This window comes from Mollisia scopiformis (genome assembly GCF_001500285.1).
Source record: "Mollisia scopiformis unplaced genomic scaffold LY89scaffold_2, whole genome shotgun sequence".
Lineage (NCBI taxonomy): Eukaryota > Fungi > Ascomycota > Leotiomycetes > Helotiales > Mollisiaceae > Mollisia > Mollisia scopiformis.
Window position 1 is genome coordinate 881,417 of NW_017263582.1, and position 12,833 is coordinate 894,249.

Here is a 12,833-nt window from a genome sequence, read left to right on the forward strand (position 1 = left end):
AGCTGCGGGTGATTTGCTGCGATGCGGTACGATGCGATGCGGGCGCTTTTTGAGCAGTGGACCTGACCCTGGAGAACGAACGGCCGGCAGAAGGGCCACGAAATCTTTCAATCGACGTCCTCAGACTGAAGTATATGTTCTGATGCGCAAGTGCGAATGTGAGAATGGGTATGCAGATGTCGTTTCGAATTCGAAGTGGGAGGAAAGGACAGCGCTCGACACAACTGAATGTCCTGTATGAAATGGAGGTGAGGTTCTTTGGTGGTCGAAATTTGTGAGAGATGTGAAGTTGGAGAGGGGTCCGAAACTCGGTGTCGGGGAATATCACACGGGGCGTTCGCGGTGTTCCTTGCTTGTGCTTGTGCTAATGAATCTGCACCTGCAAGCTTGTGCGCCTCGAATCGAAGCCTGGCTCTTCTGCGAGTGTCAGCCTCGGTCTGGAGCAACGCTGCACGGCCAACTCGATGAATGCAGATATTTCGAGTCAGGGACAGAAAGAGGTGGCAGATGCAATCGCGGACCGCGCGCCCGCGATAAATGCACAAACGGTAAAATGCAAGAGACAGAAAAAGGAGATGGCAAGGGAGTGGAGATATGCGCCGTGGACGTACCGTGCTGATTATACCTGAGGGTATGCGGTGTTTGCTGGTCTCAGTGGTGGTTGCTTATGGTAGTGGTGGACGGGTGCGCACACAGCCGTCGTCGTCGTGGTGAAGAGCGAGGGTGAGTGAGTGTTGTGTGAGCGGCGGCTTTATTATATGAAATAATACTGGATGACGATATCGACGAGGGGAGCCGTGGAAAGGCCGGGCGAAACCGAAAGTTCGAAAGTTCCAAGAGGAAGGGTAGGCAAATGCAGGGCGCGGCGGTCGTATTATTATTATGAAAGCGGTGCTCCGGTAGGGTAGGGTAGGGTAGGGGAGGCAAACTGGCTACCTATGGATCAAGTGATGATGGTTTGCGACAACGAGTGTCCCGCTGGAAGGGAAAAGGGAAGGGATGGCAAGGGGAGGGATGGATGATGGGGGATTAGGCGTTGATCAATGAGCGTGCAGCGTCCGGAATCCAAAGCCAACGCCGGGCTCGCAGCCGCTGGACGGGTCGAAGTGGATGAAGTAAGTGGGTGTGTGGGTTTGAGGGTTCCTCCTAGGTGGGTTGGGACGAGGTGCTCTGCTCGCTCGCTCGGGTTGGGTTGGCGGTGGAGGCTGGATAGGCGGAGACTTTTTTTTTCTTCGTTGGAAATGGAGATGGATGGATTAAATGGTCGATGGGAGAGGAGAGGAGAGAAGAGACTAGGTGCTGACGGGGATGAGGGGAGCAGCAGGAGAAGGAGGAGGAGGAGGAGGGATGTATGCGGATGTATGTATGTATGTATGTATGTATGTATGTGGTTGATGTGGATGTGGATAGAGGATGAGGAGGAGGCTTTTCTGCGGTTGTGCGGTTGCAGCAGGTTGCAGGTTAGGTCAGTTCTGGTGTCGGAGGTCGTAGAGCGCAGTGCACTGCAAATGCGGGCGGTGATGATGGCGGATGGAGCCAGGTAAACTCTGTCTTGGATAGGGTGCCGCAGAGCTGGTTGGGGCGTGGAAGCAGAGCAGACGAAGTCGACGTAAAGAAGTGTGGGTGAAGTTAGTGACTGAGTGGTGGATGGATAGATGACGTTCGAATGAATGAATGGATTGTATGACTGAGAGCCGAAGATGGTGTAGACACAGAGGTACAGTAAGTAAGTAGGAGGTACTGGAGCTGTAAAAGGTAAAAGCAATAATAGTTGATTGACGGGTGACGAGTTATTGTTGGTGATGATGATGATGGACTGAACGGGACTGGATTGGTGGTAGCTCCTCCAACTATTATTATCTTGTCCTCCTGATGGTTGATTTCATTCCTGGTTGACTCGGGCCGGTAGGTTTTCCTCGGTCTCAGTATCTATCTATCTGTCTATCTCTGTTTGTTGCTTTCTTTCTTTCTTTCTTTTTCCTTTCTTGGATTCTTGCTTTGCTTGCTGCTATATTAATCTTAGGTCTGCTCTAGTATTGCCGTGGTTCGCTGGTGCTTTTCCCCGTCGGATGCTATTACAGTATTGCTGATGTTTTGCAGTCCGGGTTGGTGTCGCTGCACGTCGCTCGTGGCTGGCAGCAGCTGCAGCTGTGGGCGAGGGAGAGAGGGAGCGAGTGCGTGCTGGGATGGGGGTTCAGTGCGCGACTATGCCCGAAGGAGTCCCTCCACAACGTCCCAAGCGTCCCAGGACCACACCCCTGGCTATCGACGGCTTGAGAAAAAGAAAATAGGCATGTAAAGTAAAAATCCTTGGGACCTCCTCGCACCGCCGACCGTAGGGTAGGACTCCCTGGACCGATCCCTGGCTTCCCTGAACGACGCACGACACAGCCAATGGCCGCCCACCCACGTCGACTTTCCAAGAGCCGGTGTGCAGGGTCCAGCTCTCCAGGCAGTATCCGCTGGGGGCAGCCGCTGCGACACGAACTCGGCCCTTAGCGTCGCCTTGGTGTGCTCGGGTGGCAAGCAATCCCAGGTGTACGACTCGATAGAACAAGATGGAGACCACCACTCACTCGTCCAACCTAGCAGATCACGGCCACTCCGTCGCAGCACGGCGTCCGCAATCAAGAAGAACGAGAGGGACAGACAGCACGGCGACGACGTAATCTTTTTCTGGCAGCACGAAGCACCGGGTGGTGGGTATTCAGGGGCGAGATGAGATGAGGTGAGGTGAGGTGAGGTGAGGTGGGTGAAAGAGAGGTGAGCTTGAGTGAGCTTGAGTGAGGGGCGAGGTCGAGTGAGGGGCTGATGCGTGAGTGGAGGAGGAGTGAGTGAGTGAACGGATGTATGGGAACGAGGGGAGTCGACAGACGTGAGTAAGGAAGTGCGTGCGTGCGTGCGTGCGTGCGTGCGTGCGGTAAGAATGGATCGAGCCAAGCCACGGCCAGGAGATATCTATCGAGACGAGAGATGAGATGAGATGAGAACGAGACACCGTCGGGATCGCTCGCGTGGAATGGACGATGATGCCGGCTCACGGGAAGGGAGTCTTATAACCTTACATTCATTACATTACATGACATTACATTACATTACGACGGCAAGGCATGCATGGCAAACGAAAGGAAAGAAAAGGGGTGACCAGACATCTGCAGATGCTGCAGCAAGATGCAAACAATACTCACTCCCCTCCTCTAGACCAGAACTCTACTCATTCGTTGCTCCTTGCTCCCATTCTGGTAAGCCGGTTCAGACTCAGAAATGGACGATGTCTTGTTTCCCCGGTCTGGCCCAGAATGGAGACTCGAACACTGCTTGTTTACAACTGCGTCTAATTCTCCCCACCATTTACTTAGTTATTTCTGTGCGTGCTTGTGTCGCAGCAGCCAAGTCTGGCCGCGACTATTCTTAAGAGCTATAGCTATCAGGGACTACTTCGTAATCTATCTTGATAGTGAGGACCGGCTACTATTGCCTGCATTTGCTCCTACTGCTCCTTTGGTGCATGCAACTTCACCATTCCATCGTCTGTGTCTTCTGTCTGGCTTCGACGCCGGTATGCATCAGAGGCCATGTTTTGGACCCAAGGGCAGGGCCGCACCGCCTCGAGTCCAAGACGCTTCTGCACGTTATACACGCGCAGGCCACTTAGAATCCAGCCCCGTGTGCGCGCGCGCTTCTTTGACTACGACTGACTTCAAAGCTTCAAACTGATGGCGGGCCAGTTTGGATGGCGGTGACCTGCGGGGCTCCTCCATGCATCGCCATACCATCCCCATCTTCGCGCCTCCAACGGACAGGTGCATTAGTGGGGAAAGTGCCAGACGCTCGTTGTTGTATGCTCGAGGGATCTTGAGGTCGCTGCTGCTGTTTGCGACAAATGACAAAAAGTAGCTGCCGACTTGCTCCTTCCTCCTTCGACCAGAAATCAGTACTACTGTTGGCACTCTGTTTCTCAGAATGGGTCTCGTCACACCTGGATGTCGTCGTCTAACCACAACCCAACCCAGGTTAATCTATCTTATATCTCCGTCCATGGTACTGACCAGGGTGGTACGATGATCCCAGAGATCATTGTCACCACTTGGGAACATCGGAGCACTTGGGTCGTGGAAGTCCTCACGTCTCAGAAGCTCTTTCGCTCTTTCTCTATCTATCCGAGTCAGTAGTGTGAACCACGTCGCGATGATTGTCTATTCTTTTTTTCTTCTATCCCTTGTACTATTATTATCATGCACCAGCATCCTCTCCGGGCTTACTAGCAAACACCCAACAATGCGAGCTTACTCTTATGCGGTAGCAAACGAATAGGATCACCATAGGCGGGAGGGAACGGAAATCCCGTAGCTCATGCAGATTCCATCGCTGGTTCTCCCTACTCCTCTTCTAGCAAGGCCAATGCGAAACGCTCCTGTCATACCAGACCAACAATCCACCAACACCATCAAGACTAGCCGGCAAAGGAAGCTAGCAGCTTGATTTGACGGCTCCAAGCGTGCAGATGCAGAGTTCCTCCTGGCTCGAACACGGTCTGACAGAAAGAGAAATGAAGAAGCTCCACGATTCGTCCACCCAGCGCCCAGCCCCCATCATCATCAATCACAACCACCACCACCAACATGCCACACACAATCTGGAGAATGAGGGGCACGGTCGTGCACCCATCCATCTATCTTCTCTGGCTAATCTCGACGTGCGTGCCATCATCGTTTCCCGGGCCGGGTAGACGGCGATGGAACGAGCCGGAGGATGATCTCCCCTCGATCCAGGTTGATGGGTCGCGGCGCTAGTCCATCGAGAAAAAAATGCCAGCCGCTTCTGGCGAGGAAGAATGGAAGACGGGCTGAGACTGTGTAACCTGTGGTTATGTTTCGATTGTTCGTTGAGACATTGTATTTCTTTGGAATCCTGGTCTCAGATTCATATCGCGTTACCCGTTCCATTCCAGCAACGTGGAGACTTCAGGATCTCAGGATTCAGCCCCCAAAGGGCGCTTCCGAGACAGGAGAGATTAAACACAATGGACTGGACGATTCTTTGTTACTTACACATCACTTTCTGTCCCACGCCAGTGGACTGGCCACAGGAGTTACTTGCTCGGGTGGAATGGATGACTCCTTGAGGAGGAGGAAAAGCAATACAGATGGATTTCTGGAGACGCTCTTGCCATCTTCTAGACCGAAATAGTCACTTTTCAGCTCATTCCCATGCTCCGGCAACTTAGTCCTCAGAAGCACACCGTCGTTCGATAAAGCAAGCAAGACAGCTCATCGGTCTCAAATTGGTCGAGTTCTTCGCCTTGTCGAGAAGAATTCGTCGCCCTCCTATTCTTGCCAACACATGGGATCTGCAGAAGCATGTACACATCAACATCAGCTTTGCCGCAGAAGGACATCAAGATATGCTTGTTTCTGGCGACATGCAGATACTTTAGCTCGCTTGGTGCTGTTGGGCAGGCCGCCACCCTCGGATCGCGCATCCGAATTTGGACCTGGAGGTGGCGTCTCGAGGGCAGAGGATGGCTCTCCGGGCATACCAAGGGAGAGGTGAGGCGGAGTCTACATTGATGCGACGCGGCTTGGGAGGCTACGACTTGAACAACGACAGCGTATCGATTTCCAACATTCATTTGGGTGACCATTAATCCATTCCTTGAAGCGTCTCCGGCAGAGACAACACATACGTGCAGCGGCTTCTTTGGAAAACAACAATCAATACTGCGTTCCCCTCGAATGAAGAATGGGCACCTCAGTGGTCGAGGAGAAGTGACTGCTCACACCGCCCACGATTTCTAACCCCTTTGGTCGGTCATGTGAACAAACTCTCATGCGAGTAGCCGCTCTAGTCATGCCTCTGCTGCAGCTCTCTGCATTGTTCCCGCAAGAGCGGCGCGGAACGAGGGACCAGGGAGAGAGTTGGGCCCAGCCAAAGCGAGCGAGCTCACAAAACAGGGCAGAACAAGGGGGCCGTCTCGGCACCACTCCTGGACCTCCACGAAGTGGACGCAGAATCACAACCAAAATTTATTATTATTATCATCCTTCTTCTTATGATCCCTCGCACCACACCCTCCATCTCGCAGCAGGACCGGCCAGGTCAGGTCAGGTCAGCAAGACCTCGAAACGGCGACCGGTGGCTAAACAGCGCCCCCCCGCTCTACTGGAATCGCGCCCCCGGCGTGCATGCCAATAATCCACACTGCTCGCCATGCAGCCCCCTGTCCTGCACGCCTATCCGACCGCTTCCCATCTTTCGACGTGCATCGCCCGCCGCTCCACAATGGTATTAGCCTCTACCAGCACCCATTCAGCTGGACACCATTGCCAAGGGATGTGCAGGGCTGATCCCCGTCACCTGGTGGGCTCTAACCCTGCCGATCACTCAGCTCGGGCCAGGAAAATACAGCGCCGTTGGGATGGATGCTGCTTTGCCAGAGGGAAGCAATAATAACAAGAAATACAGAACAATAATGGGAACATCATTGATGGGCGCCCAACAAGAGCCAGTCCAGTCCAGTCCAGTCCAGTGTTCATTGGGCTGAAAGGACACTGGGCCGAGCTGGGGAGGAGCGTTTCGTGTTTCGCAGTCGGGGAAAACCTTGCCTCATCCTGCATCGATATCCACTCCACGTCCTGCTCACCTTGCGTGCGTGCACACATGTGCGGTGCTGGGATGCGGGATGCGCTGGGATGTTAACGTCCTGCAGCGGGCCGAGCAGCAAGCAAAATCGCCATCACATCCCACCCAAGCGACCGAGCACAGCACACCACACCTATCCATCCCTTAGCTCCCCTCACCCTCACCCTCACCCTCACCACCCTGAATATCCTGTACGCCGTCGTGCAAAGGCAAAATGTTGGTTACACGCGAGCGTGAGTGGTGCTTGCACCTCCACACCTTTGTGCCACCACGACTATCACTCACCAGTACTATCGCCGGCTAGATAGAGATCAATCAATGTCCTTGGCCTAGCTGGAAAAACAATACGTAGTGGTGATGGTGATGACATACCTCGAGAAGACGCCCGTCCTGTGCTCTGCTGTCCCCACACTGATTTCGACGTCTCGCTGAGCACAAAGCCTCTAAGCGAGCCTGAAAAGGAGATTCACCGGATACCAATGCTAAACGAACGTCCACACTTTACTTTACCACAACTTTGAACACATGGACTATCATGATTTTTCATCACACTCGGTTCTCTCACGCTTAGAAGTCTCTGTAAGCATCACGAGGATATAGACCGTGATCAGCCTTTTATTTTCCTTGCCTCCGTGCTAATGCGCTTGCTGACCGGCAATTACTCGAAACGCAAATTCAGATGCACTGCAAGCAGAACACCACATATTGTACGTACATTGACATGACAGCGATAGGAGTATCGGTGAGCACAGCACAGACGGGTCCGTTACGAGAAGGGGGTTCTTGCATTCTATAATCTTCCTTCGGGCAAGGGCATAGACGGCGAAGGGCTCACCGCTTGCTTTCTTCCTTTCCTCATCTCATCACATCACAAGAGTGCAGTAGATCAATGATGATTTTCTGGAGACGAGGAAACGGGAGACGGGCATTCATCCTCGGAGATTAAGCTTGAAGGTCGGTATGCAAGAGGAATGCTTCACGCAGCGCGCATGCACGGTCATCATTACACGGTGGTCTGGTGGTATATACTACTATATGGTTTATTTTCTTGGCGGCTATCGTGTGAGGGGAGGCAACTCGACACTACATCGGAGCTTCATCGAACTGTGCAGGCGGTGCGGTGCGGCACGGTGCGAGAGTCTGCATCTGCTGTTCAACGGCAGGAGACCACTCTGATTGCAGAGTAGGATATTAGATTGACCCCGCCATTTCGACGCACTGCACGATGAAGGAAGCGAAGTAGCAGGAGGGGGAGTAGAGTGGAGGGGTGACGATGTTCAAAGCGCTTAATTCTTGTGGCTGCTGCTGCTGTCAGGTTTACGGAGTTATGTGCAGTAGCATCAGGATCGTGGCTTTGGCTTTGCCCTCGGCTTGCCTCGCTCGCCTCAAACTTTCAAACCCAGTTTCTCTCTTTCAGCAGAGCAGGCCTCAATACCACCACCACAACCCGCAAGCGCTCTTCTTCCATCCAATCCTTCTCCTTCCGAAGGAAGCCGATGCCGAAATGGTTCGCCCTCCGTCAGGTTGTAAGGTTAAACAACAAGAATGGAGACGAATGCATCAAAGGAGGCATCCACGATCGGCCTGCTGACCCGATCGTTCTCGAACAGGAGGAATACCCGTCCCGCACTCTACGACCGCGCCTCGTCGTCGTTGAGAATGGCAAATGCAAAACTGTAAATGCAAATGCAAACACAGCTCACTCAGATCATAGTGCTGACGACCCCACCATTTCTCATCAACCGCGTCATATCGCACCACACCACCAGACAAACGCAAAGCTGTCTATCAATCAACCAGACGAGATCTCATTCATTGCTGCACCCAGACTTTCATCCACACCCACAAAGCCTGACCAGGCACAAGGCTGGCGTCACACGAAAACGTCCCGACCCCATCTCTGTTTGCCATTGCCGTGGACAGCAAAGACGGGAACCCGACCCCTCACCATCTGCAGCAGCGTTGGCGTTTACCTTGTCTCGTCAGATTTTGGAAGCATCTCGCATTAAGTCTCGTGCAGGGCTGGGCTCCTCCATTCTGTGGCACCTAAGCCCGTTCGAGTATGCCAACAACAGCCACCGCAAGTCGACAATGCGCGAAATGTTTGCTGTGGAAAGAAACAGACAAACGCCTGCTTTTGCCGAGACATACGGGTACGGATTTCCCGTATTTCGCCTTGGGCTCTCGGTCTCAACGCGGGGCAACGGTAACGCGGTGTTGTGCTGTACTCGGTGAGCCCCAACCTTTCAAACAAAACCAACAAACTCTCTCTGCAGACTCGCTGCAGTGAAGATCCAAAACAGTCTCCCTTCCGTTCAAGGCAGAATGAGAACAGTGCTCGCATATATTGCACCCCGAAACCACCTATTATTGCCTGCGTCGGCTTAGCTACCTACTGACATACATCCCGCACGGTAAAGCTTCCTTCGATCCATCCATCCAGTACCAACGGCGGTTTGGATGAATGCGGTCTCACAAGCCCTGGCTCGGCTACCTTCTTCGGGCTTTTGAGACACCGCCATCATCACTTTTGTTCGTACGACTTTCCACCCCCTTCCCCTTCCTCGCTGGGCTTGCATTTGCAGATATGTTCGATGCGGTGCGGTAAGTGCATTGCGTCGAAACCGCAGCAGTGCATCAGTCGGGTCTGTTTTGTTCAGCTGATGTCCAATTCATTCGTCGCTTCGTGTCAAATCCATGCATGGCGTCGGATTTGGACATCTTCTGCGTGGCCTCCATGTTCGATTTCTGCATTACATGTTGTTTTTGCTTTCGATTTCTCCACATTTCCCTGTATTGTCGACATTATCTGCACGCAACGCAAGGGAGACCTTGAAACCAACAAAACCTACGAATTAACCTTACTACGACGGGTGAGGGAGCGATTGAAGGTTATCGGGAGCCGCCGATGCCTACTACTATGGGCCGATGCGCAAAAAGCAATATTGGTGCACGTTCTACAATGTCAAACCGTCCATTATGATATGATGTCAGATATCGATATCCTTTTTTGCCTGTTTCATACCCTCATAGCTTTTCGCATTGGCACGCTCAAAGCCAGATATGATAGATCATTTCTCCCCGAACATGCCCTTGCGTTGCGCAACCATACTTACCCCATATCGCCAAGATGGTCGAGGCGTACTGCGGTAATCGCGGTATGGCTGAATGAGGCGCAGGGTTAGAGCTCTGTGCTGCGCTGTACAAGATTCAATTCTTCTGTCGCACAAATATCGGGAATTTGATTGCACATGCTTGATGTTAGATTTGGCGGGCCGCGGGGGCGCAAGCGGCTGTAACGTCAATCACTTTCTATCATGATGTGACGAAAGTGTTTTTCCTTCAGCGGACGGTCCTTTCCTCCCGTTTCCCGTCGGGAATATTGTTTGTCTGGGAAGTCTGTGCGACTGCTGCACCGGGAGGAAAGTGGGGTTATGGGACGGGAGGGAGGAGTGGGATGTTGGAAAGGATGTCGCAATGCCTTCAGCCACCTTTCTCTCCTTTCCTGACTCTTGATACTCTTTGACAGGTTGGAATTGGAGACAGTCGTGTCTCGTGCCCAATGAATTGTGCAACAGCATATACGAACAGGCCCATGGAACAAAAAGGAAGAGCGGTGTGCATTTGCATTCCTCCTTTTCTATAACTGTCATATACGTGTCCCAATCCATCGGGAGACGGGAAATAAGAAATCCTGGGGGTTAGCCTACTTCCTTCCCTTCGCTCGCCTTTACCCGAATCCCACCAACTCTGGTTCTACGAAAATCAGACGAGCTATACGACATTCAGCAGGTGTGTGTCGTGCCTGCCGCCGTTACAGGTCCCAGTTCCAAGGTTGGGGGCCTCGGTGAACGTTCCTAATGTTACATTCGGAGCTCTCTTGAAGCTTCAGCACTTCTCTCTCGGGCTAGAGATATGTTGTAAGCACTCAGCACGGGAACATCTCCGTTCTGCTCTGTCCAGCTCACTCGTCCACCACGTCTGAGACCGAGAACGGGTTATACCTGATGTAGTTCTGCCTCCCGATGCTACATCCATACACACGGAACGTGTCGAATCAAGGGAACACGGCGCAAAGTGGTGAAGGAAGGGAGTAATAAGCCGAACGAGCGAGCGAGCGACATGTTGTGCTGCGGCACGACAGCACGGCTCGGCAATGAGTTGGCAGTCGGCTGGTGCTCACTTTCTTCCCTCCTTTCACGTATTCATTCCTTCCTTTTCTCCATCTCGGCGTGCGTCAAATAGTTCCTACCCTCTCTCATAAGTCGGAACCGTTATGATATGATAATTAGTAGTTGGATATCGCGGTTATAAGCATATTACAAAGCGAAGCTAAGTTTAACATGTACTGTGCCGCAAGTCTGGCCATTCGAGACAGGATAAGGCTGACGGATATTATGGCTACGGCGCAGTAGGTACGTCTTGCTCGCTCCGAGAGAGGGGTGGTCAGATGGAGGCCAAGCGAGAATAGGTAGGGCTGAGGTGGTTGGTCACGTTGTTTGTTCTGATTTTTGGAATTCGCGGAGTCAATTGGTGGTGAGACGATCGATATGAAGCTTTCTTCACGTTGTGGGTAAATTTCTCCTCTTGTGGCTTTAGATCCAGTATTTGCGTTTTCTTCTGATAACATTCGTTTATCGTTTTTTTCTGCCTCGGAGAGCCTCATGCACCCCCAAGCGGGTAGACAGCGGCTCGTCCCGTCTCGTGCAGTAGTGTGATTTCGTGGACTGTGCTTTGCTTCTGTTTTCTGAATATACTGGTATCTTTCCTTCAAATCCATCATCAATAGCGTGCCTACATGATACATGTAGAAGAGCAGGTCGTAAGCGTCGAGAATTCGTGAGCTAAAACAATTCATGTTGGTCGGCTGTTGTTCTTGACCTCCGTGCCTCGTATCTAAGGACTGCACAGGGTTGGCCTGACCTTCGACATGGTGTAACATGAGAGTCGGTGACGAACTGGTGTCTACCTGTCTGATAATTCTAGTACGCCTTTAAGGCCTTCCAAAGCTGTTCATACTGTTTGTTTCGGTCATCGTCAGATTTTCAATTCGGAGACTCGTCTCATACTTTTGTGAATTTCTATCCTTCTATAATGGTTTCCAAGCTCTAGAAAGATACCTTCGAAATGGTAGCCACCACAATCTGTAGGTGAACAAAGAGATCAATGACCATTCAACTTGTTCATCTTCTCAGTTTTCCGAAAATCAACTGGGAGATGATCGAGGCACAAGAAAGTCAGACGGACGGCATCGAGGTACTGCGAGGTGACAAGCGAACAGTTGATCACTCATAAGACGGCTTCCAATGTCGCTCCTGAGGGCCGAAAATGAGCACAAAACTAGAATAATGCTAAAGTTGACATTTCCGTGGCGGGAAATTGTCCGTGCTGATATCGGATATCAAGTCTGCCCTCAGTCCTGATTCTGCGGTACAAACATCGAGCAATGAGCTCGCATTTGTCTAAGTCTCAGACATCGACCTTCAATAAAACGGAATTGATCCGAACATCTGGTCCGAAGAAAGATCTCAGGTAATAGTCGTTAATTGGGTGACCCTCCACACCCCGACGTACAGGATTGACACGGCGTTCGTGAACAGCAGAATGTCGGTCCTGGTGGAGGAACAACAAGCGACGAGCTGGCTAAGAGTGTGTTAGCTGCCCACGAGACACAATCACCCTAAATAGATTGTGTCATTGCTACTGATCTGCGACGTGCCGGACAGACATTCATTGTTTGGGTGTCGGTATTCAATTGCATATTCTTCTCTCAGCAGGATGCAGGAACCATTTGAGGGTATTGAAGGTATACCACACTTCTTCGTCAAACTCTGTTCCTGAGTCTATTCCAATCCAATCCTTCAGCATATAAATCAGAAGTCTATTTCAAAGTGTGCTTAGCTTCGGCCACTTGCAAGTCCAGCGGGTTCTTCACTTATGATATGTCCCGTTCCGATAGAGTGGCTAAGAGATCTTTCTCCAGAGTCCAGGTGCTTTTTCGCTTTCGAGAAATATATGGAGGGGTATAGAGGATGGTTGTTCAGTCATTCGCATTTAGAGCTATACTTTGCTAGGCAAAGATTTTAGCTTAAGTCAACATTCTCGCCAACCAGTAAGAAAACCTCTTACCTCTTGGGTTGTGTCGGCGACGCTCCTGAACACAAAGTATGAATCTCCCCTCCTTTAGGAAA

The 12,833-nt window shown here is 51.7% G+C and overlaps 4 protein-coding genes across 4 annotated transcripts; 3 read left to right on the forward strand and 1 right to left on the reverse strand.

The window, feature by feature from the left end:
• Positions 1–4,304: 4,304 nt before the first annotated feature.
• On the reverse strand, positions 4,305–4,824 carry LY89DRAFT_680039 (uncharacterized protein). The gene has a single exon (XM_018213997.1). It carries the CDS (start codon positions 4,670–4,672, stop codon positions 4,454–4,456), a length of 219 nt encoding a protein of 72 aa, XP_018077610.1. The 5' UTR covers positions 4,673–4,824; the 3' UTR covers positions 4,305–4,453.
• A 912-nt stretch (positions 4,825–5,736) lies between these two features.
• Positions 5,737–6,367, forward strand: LY89DRAFT_177280 (uncharacterized protein). The gene has a single exon (XM_018205586.1). The coding sequence runs from the start codon at positions 5,830–5,832 to the stop codon at positions 6,193–6,195; it is 366 nt and encodes a 121-aa protein (XP_018077611.1). The 5' UTR covers positions 5,737–5,829; the 3' UTR covers positions 6,196–6,367.
• Positions 6,368–8,070: 1,703 nt separating this feature from the next.
• On the forward strand, positions 8,071–9,057 carry LY89DRAFT_177300 (uncharacterized protein). Its single transcript, XM_018205588.1, has one exon. The coding sequence runs from the start codon at positions 8,323–8,325 to the stop codon at positions 8,875–8,877; it is 555 nt and encodes a 184-aa protein (XP_018077612.1). The 5' UTR covers positions 8,071–8,322; the 3' UTR covers positions 8,878–9,057.
• On the forward strand, positions 9,057–9,887 carry LY89DRAFT_177293 (uncharacterized protein). The gene has a single exon (XM_018205587.1). It carries the CDS (start codon positions 9,237–9,239, stop codon positions 9,825–9,827), a length of 591 nt encoding a protein of 196 aa, XP_018077613.1. The 5' UTR covers positions 9,057–9,236; the 3' UTR covers positions 9,828–9,887.
• The last annotated feature ends 2,946 nt before the right edge of the window (positions 9,888–12,833 follow it).

Bases quoted from the DNA above. Each gene is read 5' to 3' on its own strand.
- LY89DRAFT_680039 (XM_018213997.1), bottom strand. From the start codon at position 4,672: ATGGATGGGTGCACGACCGTGCCCCTCATTCTCCAGATTGTGTGTGGC.
- LY89DRAFT_177280 (XM_018205586.1), top strand. From the start codon at position 5,830: ATGCGAGTAGCCGCTCTAGTCATGCCTCTGCTGCAGCTCTCTGCATTG.
- LY89DRAFT_177300 (XM_018205588.1), top strand. From the start codon at position 8,323: ATGCAAATGCAAACACAGCTCACTCAGATCATAGTGCTGACGACCCCA.
- LY89DRAFT_177293 (XM_018205587.1), top strand. From the start codon at position 9,237: ATGCGGTGCGGTAAGTGCATTGCGTCGAAACCGCAGCAGTGCATCAGT.